Genomic DNA, 23,934 nt, shown 5'->3' on the forward strand with positions numbered 1-23,934 from the left:
ATTCTGTTGTTAATACTATTCCGTGTTCTTTGTATTATTATAACAAGTTACTAGTCCTTTTTAGTACGTATTGGAAATATTATTAAAATACGTCGGAAGTTAGAGGGAAAAAAATGTACACAGACGCAGAATAAAAAGAAAACCTATTATTGTAAAAGAGATTCCCTTTCCGTTCGGATTAAACAAAAATAACATTGCTCTCTTTATTTTTTGTTAAATCGCAATTTTTCAATTTAAGAAAATCACATGTCACAATTGTAACATGCTAAAACAGCTGTGAAGAACACTGTTAATTATTTCCTCTAGTAGGTTATATTTTTAAAGTTGACATGATAACAGATAACTTAAGATCACAGGTTTTATGCATCAAGTTCTGTTTAACAGCTTAGTGGTTTCAGCTAAAGTTTTAACTATTAAATTAGCTTAGAGGGTAAGTTGTTATGATATTTTCATGTTTATAGTAAAAAACGTTATGGAAATTTTACTTAAAAGGAAAACTGGCATACTCGCAGAGCTATGGCCGACCTCCTCGTCAAAATACCATTTAGGTTATAAAGTTTTGTAACTGTCCGGGTGTAGTGTATATAAAATATGACAATAATTAATTTAAATAAAAAATTTAAAATTATATTAAAATCCTATTACAAGATGATCGATGCAACGATAAGAGGCATTTTGCATGAACAGTGAACAAATCGATCATCTTGTATAGTATTAAAGCTAATAGAATATAAGCATGCCCAACATAAGTACTTAAATTATGTATGCCATAGTTGCTTAAATTTTAAACGAAATAATTGAAAGTTTCAATGTTTGTGAAACAAGTAATGCATAGGGTATTACAGTAGGTTGTATTAAAATAGACAGCTAAAATTTTTGCAATGATAAAGTCTATCAAAAAAAAAAAAATTTACAATGGTTAACTGACAAAGTCAAAACAAATAATTATTATTGAGAAAATGTACAAAATTATTTTAATTTCGATTATCAAAAAAAGTGGATTTAATTTCCCAACGATAATTAATGTTTACAGTAATCTTAGGTAAATATTCGAACAGGGTATTTTCTTTATTTTATAAAAAGTAAAGTAAACAACTAATAATTATATTTTGTGAAAATAAAATTCAAGTGATTTGTATTAGTACATTAATCTCCAAGATTCGTTTCGGCTGTTGCCTTAAGTCCATAAAAAAATGTTGCGCGTGCATATATTATTTTTTTATCGTCTGTAAATAATAAAAAAACCAATAAAAGTTCCGTTGAACTGTTGTTTTGTAACCAATTATTTATTTATTTATTTTTTAAGAGTGTTTTAAGATTGTGAAATATTATTTGCACAGAAACTGGCTAATTGTAAGAAATTTTGGTAAAACTGCTTTGCACAATAAATCATTACATCGTTTTATTTCTTTTAACATAAAAACAAACAAATATTCTGCCAATTATTAGTTCGCATCAAACCCATTCACAATGTATTTAACTAGTCTTATACAAATTTCTGAGTTGGCTGTAACTTGTAACATGATCGATTTGGTATTGTGAAAAAAAAAACAAACAATTCGGTTGAGATAATTTGATGGATTGATTTTGTTAACAAGTTCGAATGGGAATATCATTTAAATCACTTTTCAGAGTAACTAGCTATACTGAAAGTCTCAAATATATTTTTCATATTTACTCTACCTTTTATATTATTGTGATTATTAACCATCTTCCGATCGTACAAATTATAGTCTTAATTTTTTTATTCATATCGTTAGTACATTTTTGTTATTGTTATTTAAAGAGTAAATTAAGAGTTTTCAAATAAGTTTTTCTTGCACATTGTATACTACTACTACTCACTGTTTGTCGGTGATGGAATTGTTGAACAGCGTCAATCTGGGCATGGGGAAAACACGGGTAACCAAGCATGTGACCCGGATGGTATCGTTGTTGACTTGGTGCTGGAACACTTCGAACTTCTTTTCCGGAGCTTTAAAAAACAAAACAAGTAACGTTAATGTAAGCCCGAGGGCGGTGTGTTTTTAATATAAAACGTTTTTGCCGCATATTATACAGTGCAAACGAGATATGAATAATAACAACCACAAGGTAATGTACGTTATGTATGTATGTATGTACCAAAACAAATCCGTGCGGTTAAGACTCGAAATGGGTTTAGGCGACGGCGGGGTGCTTTGGACTTAAGCTGGCTCCCTCGCGACGGACACCCGCCGAATATTATTTTCTACTACCGCCGTTAAGGGTGTGAGCTGGTTTTTTGGATTTTTCGTTACAACAAAATAGTTGGTGTAACAGAAACCCCCCCCCCAAAAAAAAAAAAATCATCACAGTAAGAATCGAATAGGTTACTTGTCCTTGGAAACTAATAAAATTGAGTGTGAAAATGTAAAAGTATTCAGAAAAGAGTTGTATTGTTTCAATCTAATTATTGTATTAAATGTTTTGTAAAATAATCTGGTCAACATGTAGCATGAGCCTGGTGTGTTGAACGTTGACCAAATTATTTCAAACATTTTTTTTTTGTGGGGGGGGGGGGCAGGATTTGTTGTATTTTCTGCATCGAAGACCGATGTGAATTACAATGGAAAATCGCAATGTGCTACTTTACGCTCTTTGGCAACCATGAATCGCACGCCCACTTTTCTTGTCTTTTCTCCTCACGAAAAAAACGTCCAGATTATATTATTTTTTATTTCAAAATATAAAAGCTCTTTCGCTTTTCATACTACATAATGTTTTTGGTTTTTTTTTTTGTACGCTCGAGAAATAACAATAAGGAACGAAAAAAAAAAGTCACAGTCTACTTAAAGCCTAACAGCTAAAATTATAAAACATGGAACACGCTTTAGCCTGCGGGCTCCTGAATAGTGATTATTTCTGATATAGTCTAAGACTGTGGAATCATTTACAATACTAAAATCCCATTAGGTACAGTGTTAGTATGAAGGATAATAATATTATAATTCTGATCTGTGGAAATCGTAGGATGAACTTCCCAAAGTAGTTTAGTTACATAGCCTATGGGTAAATCAGTATCGAAGCATTGTCGATTTTGTTAGCCGGCATGTAAGTACCGCCAAGTATGAAACCCGGCAAGACGTGAGTGATCTTTGGTCTCCAAGAGTAGTACTACCCTTACCAATTTGTGTCGGGAAAAAAAGCACTCCAAGCCCGAACTTCGGACAGATTATATTAAAACTTTTGCGAGAAAAATGCACGGTCACGTCGAAATCTCTCTGGGAGACTAGTATACTTGAAAGTCACATCTCAACTGCCAACCATAACGACGGTGACATTTGTTATTAGTTCCAAACGACGGTTCGGAGTTTGAGAAAAAATACTTCAACGTCGAAGATAATTTTAATAGTTTAAACAGTTTTTTGTTTTTGTCATCGTTATATTATAAGACTTACTACCGCAAGTCACTGTTTTTTAGTAGCTATTACGAGATTACAGACTATGGTGTTACCCAAGGCACCTCCTTAGATCCACTGCTATTCTTAATTTACATTAATTCGATGCGCCCGTCTCAGCGCTAAAAGATCTAACGCTTAACTTAATAAACCTGTGTGTATGTCAATAATCACACCTCAAGGGCAATATTACCTTTAGGATAAAACTTTATAATACACAAATGTCCCTAAAATGGTATACAACATAATATTGTAGCTGTAAACCGATGAAGATGGTAATATTTGGCAAATAGCATGTATGAAGAATAAATCAAGAGTATTGGAGGTGCTGTTTTTACAAGATTCGCTTGTTACATAATACAATTGTTAGGCAAATGTAGGTGGCCCTGTGTGGCAGCTGAGAAAGTATTGGTTTTTGAAATAATGTGTTTTATTAATATATTAAAGAATTTCGTGTTATGCCATTGTAGTCAAGCTGAAATGAATGAAGTGCACACTGTGTTCGAGTGCACCGAAGGGACCGTCCTCTCGACAATTTCCGAACCAAGTGTATTATTATATTCACGGGTAACCCGTACACGAATCTTACCGAGAATTTAATTACTAAACTCATCGAGCAAATATGATTAATCATGCCTAAGCGCCTCTGCTGTCCGCCACGGTGTTTTCGGTCATGACGCCGAACCCTTGTAACGCTAACTTACTGCGGTACAATATATAATATAATTAACACTGTTGCGGTGATTTTATGCTTAAGCAAACCGGACTTTTGGTCATTGATGATCGATCACCGACAACGGTACTGTATGTCATCAATATCTAATTTTAACATGACACTAGAAAATGAACCACTGCCGCCGTCCGAACAAACTAAATATTAATAATCGACTTCCTCGTATAGGGTAATTTGGTTGAACCATATTTAGTTTTAGTTTTCATAAACTTTCAGCGTGACCGCGAACAAATATTTGTACAGTTATATTTCATACAAAACTACTGAAATCGAGTCCCGTGGTAATATACATGTAATGTCCTATTATATACCAGTGATACCCAGAGGACATTGTTGTAAATCACCTAAAATATTTTGAAATTGAGAGAAAAGAGAAAAAATGATAGGACACATATTAAGATATGAAAGCTTACTAAAGACGATAATTGAAGGAGATGTTGGAGGACACATTGGCAGAGCCAAGGCCAAGGCCGAATACATAACCAAAACAATGAGGGATATTAATAAAGGAAAATACAAGTATCTGAAAGAATTAAGTTAAAATAGAGAAGCACGGAGAACTGTTACAAATTAACCCAAGAACTAATAATTTAAAAAAATATAAATATAAAATGCTTAAGGGCTAAATTATGTGTGTTTTCAAAGTTTGAAAACCTAAAGCATTTATATTTATACATACATTTATTCTGTATTGCTTTTAGATTATTTCGAATGTATTTAAACATTATCAGCAGTTATTATCTGTTGCTTTATTATTGCTTTTTGTATACCTTGTTGTACGTTTTAGGTCATTGTTTTTTTCAAAAATAAATACAATATGTTTTCGAAGAGAATCTAGATTTGAAAAGTTCTGCCTCTAATTTGTATTAGGTTGTACACAATTTTGTGTGTATAGTAAAACAAAATACTAAAAATACTAAAGCCAGAGTCGGGGAAGACGCTGCAGGGTGAAGACACTTATTTTATCTTAGGATAACCGCAACATTGTGTATTATGGAAAAGTAACTTAGTAACGTTTTACTTTCCATGAAATTGTACACAACACGGTCGCGCCTTCCATGTATCGAATTCAGCCACATCGGTATAGCGTCTTATCGTCCAACCTGTGTACGTTTGTTTGTATTTGTTTATCAGCTGTAGACAGTTTTTAATGTGTACAATGCAATCCACTAACGAGTCGATCGCATGGGCCGCGGTCATGACCGGTGGTTAGCCGTGGTAAGGATAGAGGTTACTAAGACGTTAACAAATGTGAGCTGTTTTTTTTTTTTGCTCGAGCCGTCGAGGACTTGCGAATAATAACAATAGCATGAGCGGTTTTTTTTCAAAGGGGGATAGTGTAACTTTTGGCGAACGCATAATTTACGGACGGTCGCCACCTCCCCCCCGTGGCCGATCACGAGTCAACCCCCTTGAAATAAGGCGCGCTAAGTCGACAAACAAATGGCGTGGACGTCAAAGAGAGAGAGTGAAAAAAAACTAAATAAATAAAAAAAAGAGACTCGGCCCCCCGAGTGTGTGTGTGTGTGTGTACCGCATGACAAACAACCGGCGGAGTAACTTTGTCGATTTTGTTGGCACTAAATTTTCAAAGCACCGAAACGGCCGTAAAGCGTCACGACGAGTAATTTTTCCTCTTTCTTTGTTTTTAAATTGCACCGGGGACTCTCGTGCCCCAGGTCCCCGACCTGTCGCTGATGCCTGCGCCGCCGTTTATTAATTGAAAATAATGCATTGTCGCCGGTGTTATTATTATGATACACCCGAGTGTCTATTATCGTTATTATTATTATTATGGCTCGCCGTTTCCCTCGGGCGGTTAGGTTGTTCTAGACGGGCCGCACCAAGAGCGTTCCCTTTGATCGGTATTAGCCCCACGAAAAAATACCAAACCTTACCATGAGAATTATTGTGGCAACACTGATAAAAGGTTGCCCGGCCTGTGTGCATCGGACGGCGGTCGGTAGACTGCGACCGCTACAGCTAGATGGCGCGAGCAGTGCGTATGACAATTTTCAATTTTTTAACAACTTGCCCCCCTCTTTGTATCCACCCCTGGTTAAAGTGCAGTCGGGGGACCACAAAAATAATATGCTGTGTTGTAGCAGTATTCAAAAATGTAATAACGATTTTTTGGACTTTCAAAGCGATATTCTTTAGGCTACACAAGGAACAGCCTAATGTGAATTGCTGCACTTGGAATCATACTGTCAACAAGTTAATACTTAAGAGAGAGAACTGATGCAATCGGTTCATCAACTTGAGCACAAATACCGCACCAATAAAAATATAATATTAATAATTTGTATATTATTAAATATAAAATACAAAGAAGGCAACAATGTGGTATCAAAACTTGGCGCATATAAATGGTGACAAAGCACGATGGAGTCAATGAGGTCACAGGTCTTGAGGAATTATTACAACACAAAGTGATAACTTTTTCATAAAAATAAACCATATAATAAATGGTATGTGTATATATGTATATATGTGGCAACTTATAATTAAATAACTAATACAAGCCAAAATACATTTTATGATATTTTTAATAATCGTTTAATTATACAATTATTCTACATCTGCCAATGACTTATTGATAGAGTCTTTGACTGACTTTTTGCTGGTCTCTAGAGAATTGCTTATGTTAACGGTACAAACTAACAGCTAGTAACAACCGATATCCGTATCACGACAAAACATAGCAAATAACGTTTTTGCAGCACTAGGTCTAATTTTGCAAAGCTATAGGGAAACGAAAATCGCACAAACAGTGCAACATCATTTCTTCTTATGAGATTACAAGTGAATGTGTGGGGAAAAAAAATGTGGCTCGTTTAGCAGATTATCTAATGGCGCCAGTAAGAGACTTTGGTGGGGGCGATATCGTTCTGTGGTTGAATACAAGTTATGTTTGCTGTAATTCGCGCATTAAATCACTGTACAACCGTTGCATAATATGAATAATCGGTTTGGCACAATGTTGGTTTTTAGGAGCACAAAAAATTGTCGAAGTCACATCTGGTTGGGTACACCCAATATACCGATTCGGTACACAACCGGGCTTTTACTTCAATTAAATTCGATTGGCTGTATTTTTTGTACTGTTATTTCTGCGCTTCCAGAAATTGGATCGTATCAATTATTATAATAAACACACACACGCACCGACATAAACTAACATAGTTCTATTGTTTTTTTTTTTTTCAAAAAAATACTTCATTTACTCAAGGCCAGAACTACGGGTATGCGCACCTGGGAATAATAGTATTACATTAGTGTGAATCGACACGTTATCTTTGCACAACAGTTGTAGTGAGATATAAACAGGTCAACTCTGTATGCATACTGTCCACTAGTGCTCATACGATTTTAGTTTTTTTTTTTATGCAAAGCAAATTTCATGGATTATTATTAGTAAGTTTTTCAAACTGTCAAATAAATTAAGGTAGAGCGACCCAGTTTTGTTCGAATAGCGAGCGGTGAATAGATTATTGAGAAATTAAACGATTAGGTTAAAAATGCAAATGTTAATTTTTTTTTTTTTTTAACAACTGTTCAACGGTCGCACGGTAATCGGATGACCTCGTGTGCGTGTGCTTTGTGTGTTTTACTATGATAATGGACGTTTAAAACGTTCGGATTGATATGAATCTTTTTAGTGCACACGTATTGTAATAATACATGCGATGGTACACAATACATATACTTGGAAATTATTGTTTGCCACTATCGCCGCTACATTCGACCGGATTCGTATCCATTTGTGAATATTAGCACTAGGTCGACATTAAAATGTATTCTTGTGCACTATCCCAACGGTGTTTGTATGTGTCTGGTGGGCCAAACTGTCGTTTCCGGATAAAGGCGAATTAGCTTCGCATTAAGCGCGACCGGGTCACTTGTGCGTTTTCAATAATCTATTTTTAAGCGCTGCCCGCCGTTTGCTGAAAGAAATTCGCCCTTTGTCGTTTGACAGCAACACGCTGCAAGCTGTCAAGTCGGTAGTAGTTATCATAGGGTATGCCTCCTACGTTTTTTTGATTACCTTAAAATGTCTTGACAATGTCTAATAATACCATTGCAAGCAAATATAAAGAGGCCAAGCCACGAGGAACAAAAAAATAAATGGTTTTAGATGACCGTTTCAGGAATGGAAGTTGTCAAAAATGTCCTATAAAATATTTTGAATACGTTTTCACAAAAATAAAAAGCTACAAAGGTGGTTATTTTCGGAAAGGAAAAAAAATACCAAAACTCGTACAGAATTTTTTTTTTCAAAGCACGTTTTGAATTTAACTAATTTGTTTTGAGCATGATTTTTCTTTTTTTCGGGTTTCTATAGGTCTACAGTAGAACTTCTACTACTACTTTAGAATTAAGCGAATAGCCTGCTTACCAACCATCATTATCTTACACTGGGTCTTCTCTTTTATCAGTTAGGTGTCCAGTTCGATTGTACATATTGTACGTAGACTCGATTGGTTTTTTGCACTTGCAAATTCATTATTCCAGACAAAAAACCACTGTTTTTTTTGTTTTGTGCAATAGTGATGTAATAATTATTATTATAATACGTCTGGGGGGCGGATTTAAAACGTCGGCGGATACACATACAGCTCTCCAATGCTCTCCACACACATATAGCACATTGTTATTATTATAATGCATTCGCCATCGCTTCCACCGCGTTAATAACGTTCCGGATCAATTGTTATTACTGTTGATCGACGGGGGGGGGGGGGTCAAGGGTGTCGGAAAATTGCGACCGAGAGTCCACCGAACAAAAGATAAGCTAAAATCCATTTTGCCGGCAGCATCGAGTCGGGTAAATGCAATACTTTTAAGGTTTTTTCGCGAACAATGAACTTGCAGACTTTTATCAATATAATACACAGTATAATTCATTAAGGATAACACACTCTTTTTTTTTTTTTTTTTTTAAATAATTGCATTTTCTTATTTTTTTCCTTCTTTAGACGCTTTAGTTTAAAGTATATTCTCGATATTAGACAAAATCGAAAATTAATTGAATTTAGAAAGTACCAAGAACTCAGAAGACTGAATCAAGAAGACAACTCAAAAAAAATTTATCAATCCGACTTGTATACACTTGAGTTGAAAAACAATGATTGTATAATATAGGGTGATCCGCTTATCTTGAACCACTCAATATCTCATAGGGTTTAATAAGAAACTAATATTTTTTTTTTTTCATATTGTATTTATACAATATGATCTACATTTTTCACAATTTTTTTTTTGTTTTTACTCCTCTCCCAACTTAATTTTTTTGATAGCAACTTTTGAAACTTAAATGGTAACGTATATATTTTGTTAACTTTTTAAATTGAGAATAAGTTACTAAAAATGTTGACTGGTCAATAACCAGTTTCGTATAACTATTTTTGAAGTTCTTGAGGTTTTAAGTTTAGGGCAGGAGCAAAGGTGGAGTGTAGTATTATTTTTATCTGCGCGCATTTTCCAACCGCACTTCTCCTCCCATCCTAATTTTAAATCCTAGATTTAAATGGTGTTTAATTTGAACTGCTGGTGTCGTAATAAACGTTTGAATATTAAGCTATTTTTTAGTTAAAATTATTGTTGTAAATGGAGGTTAAATCAAAAAATGGAAATTTTTGTCTGTCAAAAAAAAAAAAGTTATCGAAGTTGGATCTCATTTTAAGGCGTCATCGTTTTACACTTTTAAGTAATTTACCATCGCCAAAATGCTATTAGTCATAGAAAAACTCTTCCATGTTAGAAAATAATACATTGAAGCTTATACGAACCCGTTCTGTATGCAAGCTGATATGATGGAAATGATTTATTTACTATTTTTTTCTTGAACGTTTTTTCTAACGGTTGGGGAATTTAATAAATACCTAGCTACTTCCTTTGGACTTGGTGATATATAATACTTCATGTAAATATACATACACATAAATGATATCTAAACATTGCGTCACAAATACAAGTCAGATATTTTATTGACCGTCTTGGATAAAATTTGGACGAGCCTTTTATCTGGTCGATGAACTTTTCAAGAATTGTAGGTATTTTTTTTTGTGTTTGGTTTATTCCCAAATAAATTTATGCGCTCACGGCAGTCACTGGACATGGACTGAGCAAGGCGGGCTTTCAACTTTCGTCCGTGGTGCGAATTACAATAAAACCAATATTTTTGAAATTATTACAACACATGCAATTTGAATGCAAATTTATTGAACGTATAATTCGATGACCGAATCGAGAGAGCGAAAAATAAATAAATAACCTTTACTTATTACTTACTCTATTTGTTCTTGGTAGTTAGCAACGAGCATATCCATTCGGACGTGTCGAGACCGTTAACGATGATTTATAATATAATTTTTGTACAAAACAAAAAAAATAGTAGTTTTTTTTTCTTCCGGTTTTGTCCGTGTATTTTATTAATGTGAGCAATATTACTGGGAAATATTTCAATTTAACGGCCAAGATGTATAACGCGTTTCGAGGCGGTGAAAAACTTTTGCGACACGACATGTACATATATATATATATATAAAAACGTGAAGTATTACAAATAATGAAGTCAACAATAATGTTAAATGATGCGATCCAGTCGAGGAAGTGACTGCGGGGTCCACCGAACGACGGGGGGGGAGGGGGGACAAGTGGAATAAAAAAATAAGTTTACTTTAAGCATCGTTATGACGTTATTATGTAAGCGGTCCAATGTAAACGTAACGATATTATTGTGGATTTTTTTATTCCTCTAAAAAGTCACCGGTAAAACTTAAGCTAGTCGACGGTTGTCGAGAAAATGTATCGAGTCCTATTGTTTGAATTCAGCAAACTAGCTAAAGAGGTGTATTTCCCAGTTTAGGCACAACAAGCATACTTTGGTCCGAAAATATCTCTATAGTAAAATACAACAGTCGGAGTTCCAATGCTGGAGTAATGCATGGCCATCTACATTCTACGGCTCCTCCCATACTGAGTGGTAATTTATTTTTCAAACGTATTGTACATACAACACTCTGTGTAAGTTTAAACTAGCTAATAATTTTGAAAACATTTCCCGGTGGGCGGACGTTTACGATATTATTTCCTGTGTGTCCGTTCATACCGGAACAGACTTATTGGTCAATGTACACATGTTTTAAGTGCAGTTATTTTCGACAATCATCGTGTGCGTTTGTAACATTTTTATATTACAGTTGAACAGAATACGAATGATTAAATTTAAAAAATAATAATAAGAAGAACTATCCACTTTCTTGTAATCTACATAGGTGTGGATTGAGTAAACAGGTTCAGCAGAAATAAAAACACATCACTGCAACACTAATAAAATATCTTCTCAGGTCCGCCCCGGAGCTGTGCAAGTTATTAAAATATTATATCGAATGTGTACACAAGTATTTTATGTTTAAACGGTTTTTTTAGAGCTGTGGAAAATATCAAGAATAGGTAAATATTTGGACATTTTTTTTCTAATATCGTACAACGGCATAAACAAAAATGTTTTGAACAAAGAAAACTATGAAATTGAAATTGGTTTCCGAAAAATACAATGTTTATGTGTTTTTTTTTTTTGGTCTTTTTTAACATGTTTCTCGAATATAACTAAAAAAAAAAAACAATATATTTTCGATTGCCTTGCGTAGAGTGAGATTCGGCGGTATGCTTTGGCCTTTGTGTTAAATAAAATAATACAATATAATAATAATATTTTACCGTCTTCCTTAGCGCTACACAAATACGCTCAATACACGATTTTTGGATAATATTTTCCTCGAGGAAAATCTATTGTTTTCAAAACTGTTGGCCCGATTTGACGTTAATCGGTTTATGATCCGCCGCCGCCGTCGGTTCATCGCAATAAACATAAGTAAATATCAAAAAGACATTAAAAACAAGTTAGCGGGTTTTGGCTCGTTTCCTGGTCGCGATTGTTTCGTATGGTTCAGTTTGTTTTGGTAGTATACAATTGTATGTAGTTAGGTACGACCTATACGAATGAACCGCCGTGTTAAGTATGCCGAATGGACACAGCAGAGTCTTCTCTCAAAAGGGGATTTGACCGAGTGGGCGGGTTTGTTCGTGTCGTCTCAAGGTAGTCGCCGAGATAAATAAAAACCCCGTCTCTCGGACCGGCATCAGAGCTATCTGACCGTTGCAGGAGTGCAAAAAATAAATCACTTATTCCGCAAACCAGACAAATCGCCGCAATCTCTTAAACGAACGTTCTCGATGACACCACGTGGCCGACTCATTTGTAACTCTTGTGTAAATAATATGGCAAAGTATTAACGGCTTGCCCGGCTCCCCGACGCCCGCCGTTGTATAAGTCAAAAGTCGCGTTAAAAATAAATTGAAAAATTAACAAAAATACAAAATCCCCTTAATCGGAAAACCCACTTGCCTCTTGATCACTTTTTACACAACAGTAGATACACTTGGTGCGTTCCAAAATTTTACTGGACCGTTGCAAATGCTTTCCTAACCATTAATGATTTTTTTGTGGCCCTTACGTTATTTTTCCTCCGGAATCGACGACAAGTTTGTGCCGCGCATATTATAAACGCAAACGGATCGTTTAGAAATAATAACAGTCATAAAAAATATTGTATCGACGGCGTGGCATAATAAAAAACTATGGCAATAGGATAAAAGTGTGAAATCACGTTTTTTTTTTATTACACACCAGCGGAACTCGTTAAAAAAAAATATACAAAATATAGGTGCAAAAAATAACGTGTGTTATTATTGTTGTTTTTATTTTATTATTATACTACCGCTCGCATTATTATTGCATGTAGTTATATGACAATACGGGATTTAGTCGGGCAAATAAAAAAAAATTATATATTCACACACAGCCAGAGTGATGAGCATAGGTATAACCAAACCGTCTGGCGGTAGGTTATTATATTATATTTTCATAAGTGAAAAAATATTCATTTTAAAGGGTAGAAGTTTCGAGGGTGGTTACTTTTAAAAAGTCAAGTACCTACCTATATTAAAAATAAACTAAAATAATGGAAACAATAACGATTGGTTGTTGGCGTTTGAGACACACGACAGCTGAAAAAATAAGATAATTGCTTTTTTTTTATACATAATATTATTTAAATTTCTATTTTTTGCGTTCTGTTATTAATTGTCTTTTGAATTCATCACTACTGAAAATTCATTACAAATCAATAAACAACTGCTGCTTTTTATTAGTGTTCGGTTTGGACAACAGTATGGTACAACCAAATGGCCGATGATAATTAGTTGTCTATGATGGTAATCACATTTTAACTAATTGCTCAACTATTAGAGTCCTATATTTTTTGCATCGACTGTCCTGCGTATGTTGTTCGGTTTCGCACGCTTATAGAACAGAAAATAATTACCATCGATATAGCTGTTGTTATTAAGCGCAATGCATTTCATCGGGAACGCATTGCTGCTTCTATATGTAAAACCGTATAATATGTAACACACACATGCCAATAATGTCATACGGTAAAATATATGATATAGTATTTCTTTTTGCTAACATCCAATGCGAGCCAACGATGCATTTTGTCACAGTTATGGCCGATGTCTGACACACGTTATTGGCCATTAGAAATAATAATAGGTACTGTAAACAGTACTCATCGCACTGAAGTTGTATTGTATTATTATTATTATATATAATTAGCATCCGTCACAAAGAAAACAATATTATGTGGATAAGTACCTATAACAGTATGTAATGTACATATTAATTATTTCCTTATAACGTTTTGTTCAATTGTGTTTGTGGTTTTATTCAAGTGTTAGCATTGATAAATAAGCATTATCATAACGCGAAGTCGTTAGGTAAAATACAATACACTATATTAAACTTGCAATAACGGTTTTGTATAAGTAATGAAGCACCACTGTCGTTCATAAATGGCAGCCCGTCGTTGTGTTAAGCGATTATCAGACACATTGTACCTACACAATTGACGCGACATACAACTTGTGTGTTCGTTACAATATTAATGGCAGTTCGCGTTTCAAACACATTAAGCTCACAATAAATTAATACTGTGTACAGCAATCGAAGACGAGCTACTCAAAACCATTCTAAATAATTCAGAACACCTCACGAAAGCTCCAGCAGAACGATTTTCGGGTCACGGACAAGTCAATCATTTCGCAGTGTCTTTGATCAACGGTCGTGTAAAATGTGTTTACCCAAATAATTGAAATACGCTTGCGAGTATTATTTAACAATATATTTTGCTCAAACATAATAAAAAATAACATTTTTGAAATTTATTATAATATACTTTTAACCGACAGTTAAATATTAGCCCAAAATTGACTACAAAATTAAATTTATTTCATCCGAATACTTTATAGATGCAATTAATTTTATTGTTTTGAGGCTTCAATTTTATTTCAAAACTAAACTAAGCTCATAATTTTTCAAAAAAAAAAATTGTAAATAACTGTTAAAAAAATGTTTTCTGTACCTACTGAAATTGTGTGAATATATTAGTTAAAAATTGGTCCATTAGTTTCATTTTTTACATTCTCATTCAGAGTGATAGAATTTTTTCTATACAGCATTTTTTCTATGATATATTTATATAGGACTTAGTTTTAAGTGTAACCTATTAATCCTACAACGAAAAAAAAAGTTTTTCGTATTCAAATTCAAATTACCAATTTAAAAGGTAACTTTTAAACCACCTGTGCATATAATAATAAATTGGTTTATCTATTAAAAGCGAAATATTATTATGAATTCATTTTTTAAACTATGATATGCTATACATCTCTCCGAATTCAACCTAACCTGTCTAATTATAATGTGACCTAAATCTAACCTAAGCTTACCTATCTAATCATCTAATCAGGACCTAACCTGATCTAAATCTTCTTCTTGTGACTATTGGACCCTCAGGGCCATCCCGTCTCACAATTAAGCCTCCATCCTTCTCTGTCCAATGTTAGGTTCTTTCAATAGTTAGAACCACCTCCCAACTGTTCAACATCTTTCTTTATGACATCTTCCCAGCGCAGTGCTCCCAAAGGTCTTTTATCCTTACAGGATTCTGTTCTATCACTGCACGTAGCAGCGGATTTTGGTTCCTCTGATAGTAGGGATTGATTGAATATTCATTCCTTTCAGTTAACAGTTCCCAGACGTCCTCCACGGACCCTCTACTAACGTACCCTTAGGGGACTTCCGGGGTATTATTACTATTATTGTGCGTTTAATTAATACAAATCAGCCGACTCCGGCCAGGTTTTCATGTCCGGCCTATGGTCGCCGGCGGACTTAAACGTGGCGTTTAAATTAATTGCGCAACCGGGGAATCGCCGCACCTGTCGTAAAGCGATAGTAATATAATAATAATAGTAGTAATGATAATGATAATAGCAATAATAATTCATAAGCGGCCCCCGGATCCGACCACCGTGATAATAGTATAACACCGAGTGACGTGGAATAATAAATGCATCTGGTGTCAGCCGCGGATAATCCGTCGAGAAACGTGCAAACAAAACCAAAAATATATATTATCGCCATCGACCAAACGCTGTGGCGTTTTTATAGCGAAAAACCAGATATTATGATATTATATTGTATAATAATATGTGCGTATTGGCCGTTTCGATCGAGAATAACGTTATTCAAATTCAACCGCTGCTGTACAGAGATCCCGCGGGAACGACCACGGTGCAACGGTTAATCCGTTAAGCGCGTTATATCCGGTTTATTATACAGGACCATCGACATTTTACTTTACACCATAATGTCTAGCATAGAATACTAATATGCTTTTGCGATGGCCAATTTGCCGAAAAACGTCAAGAAATTGAAGAAAAAAACTCGTTAGACGTGTTATGTTCGTGAATAGATAAAGTTAGATTAGATTTTGATTAGAAAGGTAAGGTCGGACTTGAAAGGACAGAAGTGATAGAACAGAATCCTGTAAGGAAAAGACCTTTGGGAAGATGTCATAAATAAAGATGTTAACAGTTGGGAGGTGGTTTTTGTTGGAAGAATCTAGCAATGGACAGAGTTTAATTGTGAGACAGGATGGCCCTAAAGACCCAATAAGAAGATTCAGATCTGGTTAAGTTCTAATTAGATAGGTAAGCTTAGGTTACATTTTGGGTCATATTCTGATTAGCCAGGCCACACCAACAAGTAATTATGTGGATTTTGTTTTTCCGGTTGATACTTAAACATAATAATATATTATACATTCCGGTCGGGGAGTACAATAAACGGCGACCGAGACATAAAGTCGAAGCCCGGAGGGGTTGCCTAGCCCCTAACAACCTGGGGATGATTTAAAAACGTTGCTCACGCCGATTGAGTCGTTATGTCCGGTTGTTTTACACTGATCATAAATCCCACACAGCGGACGGTCATTGGCCAGCCAAACAAAAGGTGTACGGTATTTTTTTTTTTTATTATACTTTTATATATTCCGGTCAATCTCGCGGCGTAAATGTCACCGGGTTTACTTTCATGCTATATACTGTTTGTTTACCCTTCGACTGCTCCTGTAAAAACCCGAGACGTCTCCAAAATTCCAAATTTTTTTTTTTTTTTTGCACCACTTACAGTAAAAAATATAAAACAGTAAAAGCCGTCAATCCAGACATGTAAAACAAATGCCAAAATTTAACGAGAGGTTTATTTAACGAATTTATAATACAATAATATAATACAAAATGTATGGAAATCCGTCAAATTCTCTGTCGTCTTGTCCTGTGTATGTAACATATTTTACAATCATATAATTACATATGTACATACTATAGATACATTATAAAGTGCCAAAGTGCCAGCAAGGATACTGGCATAGACTGATAGATTGTGAATCAGTCACTACCTTTTTGACCATTTTGTCCTGACCCTAACTTCAAGTCCTCGCTTCATCTGAAACGGTAACGTTGATTCATTGCCCAAACATTAAATACTTTATGAGTTTTAAAATAAAAATTTAAACGTAAATTTATTGTAAAATTGGCCGACTAAACATCAAAATAATGTTTTTTTAAATATAAATTATTATTATCTCTACGTTTAAATAAATATTATGTTGTTTTATCAGTTGAGTAAATAACTATAAGCGTTGGCTTTGCGAAATAAGACCTAAAATGTTTGTCTCCTTGTGATGTTCAACATCATTTCCCAATACATTTTTCTCATAACTGTAACATGTTTTTTTTTTTTTAGAAAAAAAAAATACTGCAACTATTGCAAATGTTGACATTACAATTTTGTGTAACGCTTTTCGCTTTTCTGTCATTTTTTTCCGCCTTCCCACTCGATAGACGTTCCTTGAAAGCGCAACTTTAATGATTCACTTTTCCAAAGTGAAAAGTTGTAATGTTCCTTAAGAGTTTTGGACTCCTTTTAGTTCGCTACCATTGCAAAAAAAAAAAGCATGTACCGTAAATACAACAATAGCTACCATCTTGTTGTCGTTTCTCTTTGAAATACATTTTATACATACACTCATTCTCGAAACCCATTTTGAGTGTAGAATAGTAATGATTTTCTACGAGCCAAGTTTATTTTTTTCTCTCTATTAAATCGAACTCTAAAATATACATTTTAAGAATACAAAAACCCAACTTATACCTCAACGGTGGAAATGCCATTAGAGACATGTGTGACACGTCTTACGCTTTTGGGATTTTCTTATTTTTAGCAATGACCGAATATTATGAAATTCAATTTCTCGTTGTCGTTTTAAGAAGTGATAAGTCTCAAACTCAACAGCTCCCAAAGCGACACAAACGCGCCTCCGCAGATTTGCATCAGCCGATAAAACTGCCAAGAAAGGTTTACTTTGAAGATGTCTCCAAACTAGGTTTTGGGACTGGCCAACCCCTTTAAGCGTGCTTATTCCCCAGATACCATTCGGATACCCATTTTGGGTTGGTCTTCTAACATATGTTCATGGAAAATTAAAAATTGTAATCCTTAGAAACTACCAAAATCTACAGGGCGATAAATGTAACTCAAGACACTCATTGTTCGTAAAACAATTGCAAGTTTGCAGTTTTTCTTTTTGAAAACATTAAGTAGTAACACAGAATACATTATACATAATAAAACTAACATCAATTGAAAACCATGAACAATGAATAAAAATTATAAATTTAAGACTAAAACCACACAAGACACTACAAGTACAACAATATATATAAATATATATATATATATATATATATAATGCATTTAAATATTATATCAAAATTTATATTTTAATATTTATTAAAATTAAGAAATATTTTCCGAAAATTTCTATTGGTCGATAATCATTTTTTAATAATAACTAATATAAAATATACTTTGTCATTCGTTCATAAGGTCTTAAAACATAAGGGATGGGATTATATTTTTAAAGAATATATCAAATTTGGGCTCTCTAATAACTAAAAAGCAACGGCAAGCAAACTCACTTAGTAGTTCTTGCTATTAAATTGCTGTTGTTTTTTTTAATTATAAAAACATTTGCACAAATTAAAAAATAACGTGTTCTTTGATTTACTTTTTTTTTGTTTAATCTGTGAAATGCATTCCTAAGTATTTCTCAAGCGTCCGCCGTTACAATTATTACAATTATTTTAATTAATTTTTTTCAACGAATCGGTACACAGTCGGTTGTAGTTTAATGGAATTCTTGAAATTAAAATGCGATTACAGTTTTTTTTTTTTATTGTTCCGTTTCTCTTTGCAATTCACCCGGTTTTTTTCTCTACAACTTAATAATATTACCAATTGTATATCAAACATTTTTAGAAATTACTAATGTGTCAAAACCACCCCCGCACTGCACACGACGGACTTGGAACATAGTAATATCATACGAGGAGTCCAATTAAAGGGTTAATTATGCCAGTCTGTACTTTCTAAGTATTGTAATACTATGTTTATATGTATATATTATTACTATTATAATACGGTGGCGAGACGTTGGCCACTGTACTTGTGTGTGTGTGTATAAACTTTTCGCTTTACGAGCAAACTAATTATATAAATATACAAGGACAAGCGCCGCGCTGTAATATCACTGCTGTCGAAAGCAGCCGCGCTCTGCCACACCGGTTGACAGGTCTTCTTTATGTGTGTACATTAACTGCTTTATTGTTGGTATAATATGCATATTGATATCAACCCGAGTTCCCCGGAAAATCTATAAGGATCGTTTCCGTCCGACTTAGTCGCAGCACGGCCTTTGTCGGCTGTTAACAAACAACAAACGCCCACGCAAATCGTATACAGGGCGATTCGTTAAGGACAAGATGCTCACGGTTTTTTTCCAAAGCTCTATCCAGCTGTTCAGTTAACTTTTTTTTAAATTAGGAACATTAACAACAAGGAGATTTTGACTGGCCGACGACCAGTTTCGAATGGTTACATTTAAAGTTATCGAAGTTTATTGTGATGTATGTGCGCTGATAGAAATAATGCTACAAACCCAAAATTGGTTTTTTACTTGACAGTGTTCAGCAAATTATTCTTAGGTAAAAAAAAGTCAATTTAATGTGTATGTGGAAATTTTTAAGTTTCGAAATTTGATCAGCTCGAGAAAATACTAAAAAAACAAATTTGCTTAGCATTGTAATATAACATAAATAAAAATGTGTTAAAAAACTAAAAAATTACAATTATTTCAAGAGAAAACTAGCGTTGTGGATTCAAAAAATCACTCGGTATAAGTTACCACTTGAGTTTCAGAAGGAAAATTTGTTTAACCAATTTTTCAAAAGTATCACTTCATCCCTTATGTGTGAACATTTTATGAAATTGGGCCTTTTAAATAGTAACACATTTATTGTATTAACTTTTTAAATTGAGAAATTTGTTAAAAATGTCTACTGGCCGATAACCATTATCATTTAAATTTTTTCATGATTTTATAGTTGACTTATTTTAAACAGCGATTCGTTATTGAAGTTTTAAATTTTAGTCACAAATACCGTATTCATTCTCGTTTAAAATTAATTTGTCATCACAAAATCGAAGCCTAATTATATTTTCCAATTCATGACGAAGCATATTATACTATTTCAACCGTTTATTTTTCTATTGTTTACTTAACTAGCTTATAACAGCCCAACCACGAATGGCATACATTTTATGTGCAACTAAATGTCAAGTAATAGCTGTTATAGACTAAAGATTTACTAAAATTTTGGCACGTTAATGTTGGTGGTTTTAATTGAAGAACATAACAGTTAAACATTATAAGCATCGTCCAGTATGTGCGTACGGTACACACCACTGATCTAGCTGACTTTATGGAAGCAATATACAGTCAGACCTACACAACATTGTAAATTGAAAAAAAAAAGCTATTTACCGAATTTAACTACGTATTGTCCGTTAATTTTCAATTCGATCGGACAAATCCACACAGGGATGAGGGTGCGGTCGACGGAACCCGGACATAATGAGAAAAAGCGAGGGGATTGTCAGACGGCTATTTGTAGGGATAGGGTGCCAGACAAGCAAATCGGTCGGAATCGTGGCATGTGTTTGATTTTTAATGAAATTCGAATTTTCTATCTAACTGAATTCACGGATGAGAAGGCTTTCCGATTGTCGGTCAGATCAGTGTACAGTCATGACCGTCCCGGCGGGAGATCAGACTTGTCGCTCGACACAAAAAAACTTCTCTCGCTTCGTTTGGCTTTTTAATATCGTCGGGTTTTTCTTTTTTATTTCTTTTGTTTTACTTTTTTAATTTGAGTATTCGATTTTTAACAACGTCGGAGTTACGTTTTATTAGTATTTACCGGGCGAAAAACAAAAAACAGGAAATGGCGCGTAGACTTGGAATACAGCGAGAAACAGCTGTTTTCTTTTTATTTGACCGTTGTGTCTTGCATAATATAATATGTACACAACACTTAAATATTCACAATTAATACAGCAGCGGAACATGTCCAAACATCAATCTCGTCGTATTTGCCGGACAAAGTAACGCGTTTTGGTTTCTGCGCAGTGCCGTTCTCTCGTGATACGGTCTGTGTATCGTTTTTCAAATTTATAGTTAAGGCAATGTGATTTTTAAAAGAAATTTTCTACACCTATATTGTTCAAGATACAACGAAAATTATAAAAAGTTGTAAATAGCCAAATACACAGTCAGTCGACGAAAAGTTCATATTACTTACCATGACAATTAATACAAATAAAATCTGCGATTAATATTACAGGTGGTTTATATCGATTTTTTATCGATCATTGTATTATATTTTCCTAAAAACAAAAAATATATATCTGTCATCTGATCCACGTCGGCGGAGTTTTGCAATATTTTTTTACCTACAATTATAGGTTGTAGGTATAACTTCTTTGCGGTGTTGAAATCAAACACCGTTAGCTGGCACAGATACTTTGGAGTATACTTTGATTGTTTAAAAAAAAACAAAAAAAAAATTCAATCCGATTCCAGAATAGAGTAAAAAAAATATTTGTTTTCGTTATTACAAAACTTTGTCGTCCATCGTGTAACGCGATACCATCGACCAGGTAACGGTGAGCTGGTAATAATGGTAACACGAGCGCCGCCAAAAGACAACCGAATTTATTATGATAAAAATAATAAGTTAAGCCGTAACAATGCTAAATTATACTATTATAAAACGAACACCATGTTCACGCCCTTTTGCAAGTAAATCAAGCAACCCGTAAGCTGTATATAATTAAAATATATTGTTACAAACCGCGTAAAACAAAAATATTTATCGCAATTGTAAGAATTCGTTTTCTTTTTGGTGTTATCTGGATAAAAACTAATCGGGATATTCGAAAAAATTGCGTATTTAGTTCCTCTAAAAAAAAAAGTTATGGTTACGTTAGGGTTAAGTTCAAAAAAATTGATTACACATTGTATTTTACCAGAACGTAGCACAATATAATATACGGGTTGACTATATTATAAAAACAGTAGTCCATTATATTTATTAGCTGCCCAAAAAGCATTACAATTTCCGTTTAATGATTTAGTGTTGTAAAAGAAAAACTTTTTAATATCAAATTATAAGTACAAACAAAACTCGTGGAATTATCAACAATATTATATTATCTACTTGAAACAGGCTTTTAAAACATTTTTTTTTTTTCAAAAACAGAATCTAAAAAGTTTTCGAACAAAAGTTCTACTACATATATATTTGACTTTTATTCAATAAATATTTTTCCAGAAGATAATATTACAATGGTCAAATTATTGTGGGTCACTGTATTTGGATACACGGAAATTAGTTTAAACTTTTAAAGTAGAATTTATAAAGAAATTATTGAAGAAAAAAAAAGAAGAGAGAGAGAGAGATTATTTTATACACTACTTGTATAATATAAAATAATAAACATACAAGAATAACAGATGTTTTCTTCAAATCAAATTTAACTATTCAATTCCTGCTTTAAAAACAGCTATTGTTAGTGTAATACAATGAATACATTTCGAAATAAGTATTTAAATACTATTATTATTATAGGAATTCAAACGAAACCGTTTCCCATGAAAAACATGTTTAAAAGGAATTTATGTTCAAAGATACTTTTCTACTTTAAGAGGAGGTTTCTTAAGTACGGCGAATGTGTCATGGACATCACCTTCAATATTAATATTTTTACTTAGATCAAAAAAACAATTGGAAATCATATCACATTACCTACCCGTATGGAAGATTTAACCGTTGTCGTCTGTCTTCTCCATTTTCTGCCGAGCTTAATATGTTAATTATTATTACCGTATTGACCGTTCTGATGTAAAACAAACGTTCATCAAACGGGTATTCCGGAGAAGTAAGAAATAAATTAATAACGAATTCGTTGGAAGTTTAATCTACAGATATTACCTGCTTTCAATCAACTGTGGTAGGGTTTTTTTTTATATTTTAGACAAACAAAACTTTAAAAAAAAAAACCCCATTTCTTAAGTAGACCTTTCGTTTCTTCGTTATTCCCAGTTCTCCGTCAAATAATTGTATTTTTCATCACTGGCGCTTTTTTTTTTGCTTCTTTTGAAGGTATTTACTTACTTTTGTTTCGCTTTCGGCCAAATTAACTAAACACAATATCCGAAACAATATAGCGGGCTCTTTGGAAACAAAACAAATGCATTATATATATATATATATATATATATATATATATATATATATATATATATATATATATATATATATATTATATATGTATACTGTATAGTAAACATTATTATTGTATTACACTGCCCCGTTTTCTCGTCTGGGCGATGATAGTAATTTTGTTAAAATTAATCCTCCAAGTCACCATCCATTACTAATGTTATTATTTATACACCTTATCGACATGCGCCTTGTCGTCGTAACTTTTATTTTATTTCCGTTTGCGTTTAAGTACAAAAAGCAAAAAAAAAAAAAGGAAATGAATAATCAGATAACTAAATCGCGTACCGCAATGCCACGACGAGAAATGGAAAAAAAAAAATACAAAAACGCCTGTCCACCGCTGCATCTTTTTTTTACTCTTTGAACATTTCCATCACAAAGACATGGTATAAAATCAAAGAATTAATGTAGTATAATACTATTTCGCTTTTTTTTGTTAAAGCTTTTCGATTTTTTTTTTTTACATAAATTCGGGTAAAAAGTTCATCGACACAAGTAGTATGTATATACTACCGATACAGACCTAAGGGGGGAGTCGAGAAATAATTAATACTGGCGGACAATACTGGCAAAACAAATTTAATTGGAGTTTGTATAAGTGGGAGGTATTTTTTTTTTATT

The 23,934-nt window shown here is 33.6% G+C and overlaps 1 protein-coding gene across 1 annotated transcript in view; it reads right to left on the reverse strand.

Annotated features, from left to right (window-relative positions):
- Positions 1-23,934, reverse strand: part of LOC126839680 (uncharacterized) — a 190,374-nt gene that overhangs the window by 38,247 nt on the left and 128,193 nt on the right. Inside the window, exon 5 of the mRNA XM_050575088.1 lies at positions 1,846-1,975. Within this exon, the coding sequence (XP_050431045.1) occupies positions 1,846-1,975 (130 nt within the window). The remainder of the gene's footprint in view (positions 1-1,845; positions 1,976-23,934) is intronic.

Source organism: Adelges cooleyi, unplaced genomic scaffold (assembly GCF_023614345.1).
Source record: "Adelges cooleyi isolate 19-005CV unplaced genomic scaffold, UGA_ACOO_1.1 ACOO_flye_CR_arks_rails_tigmint_CR_PRNA_307, whole genome shotgun sequence".
Taxonomy (NCBI): Eukaryota; Metazoa; Arthropoda; class Insecta; order Hemiptera; family Adelgidae; genus Adelges; species Adelges cooleyi.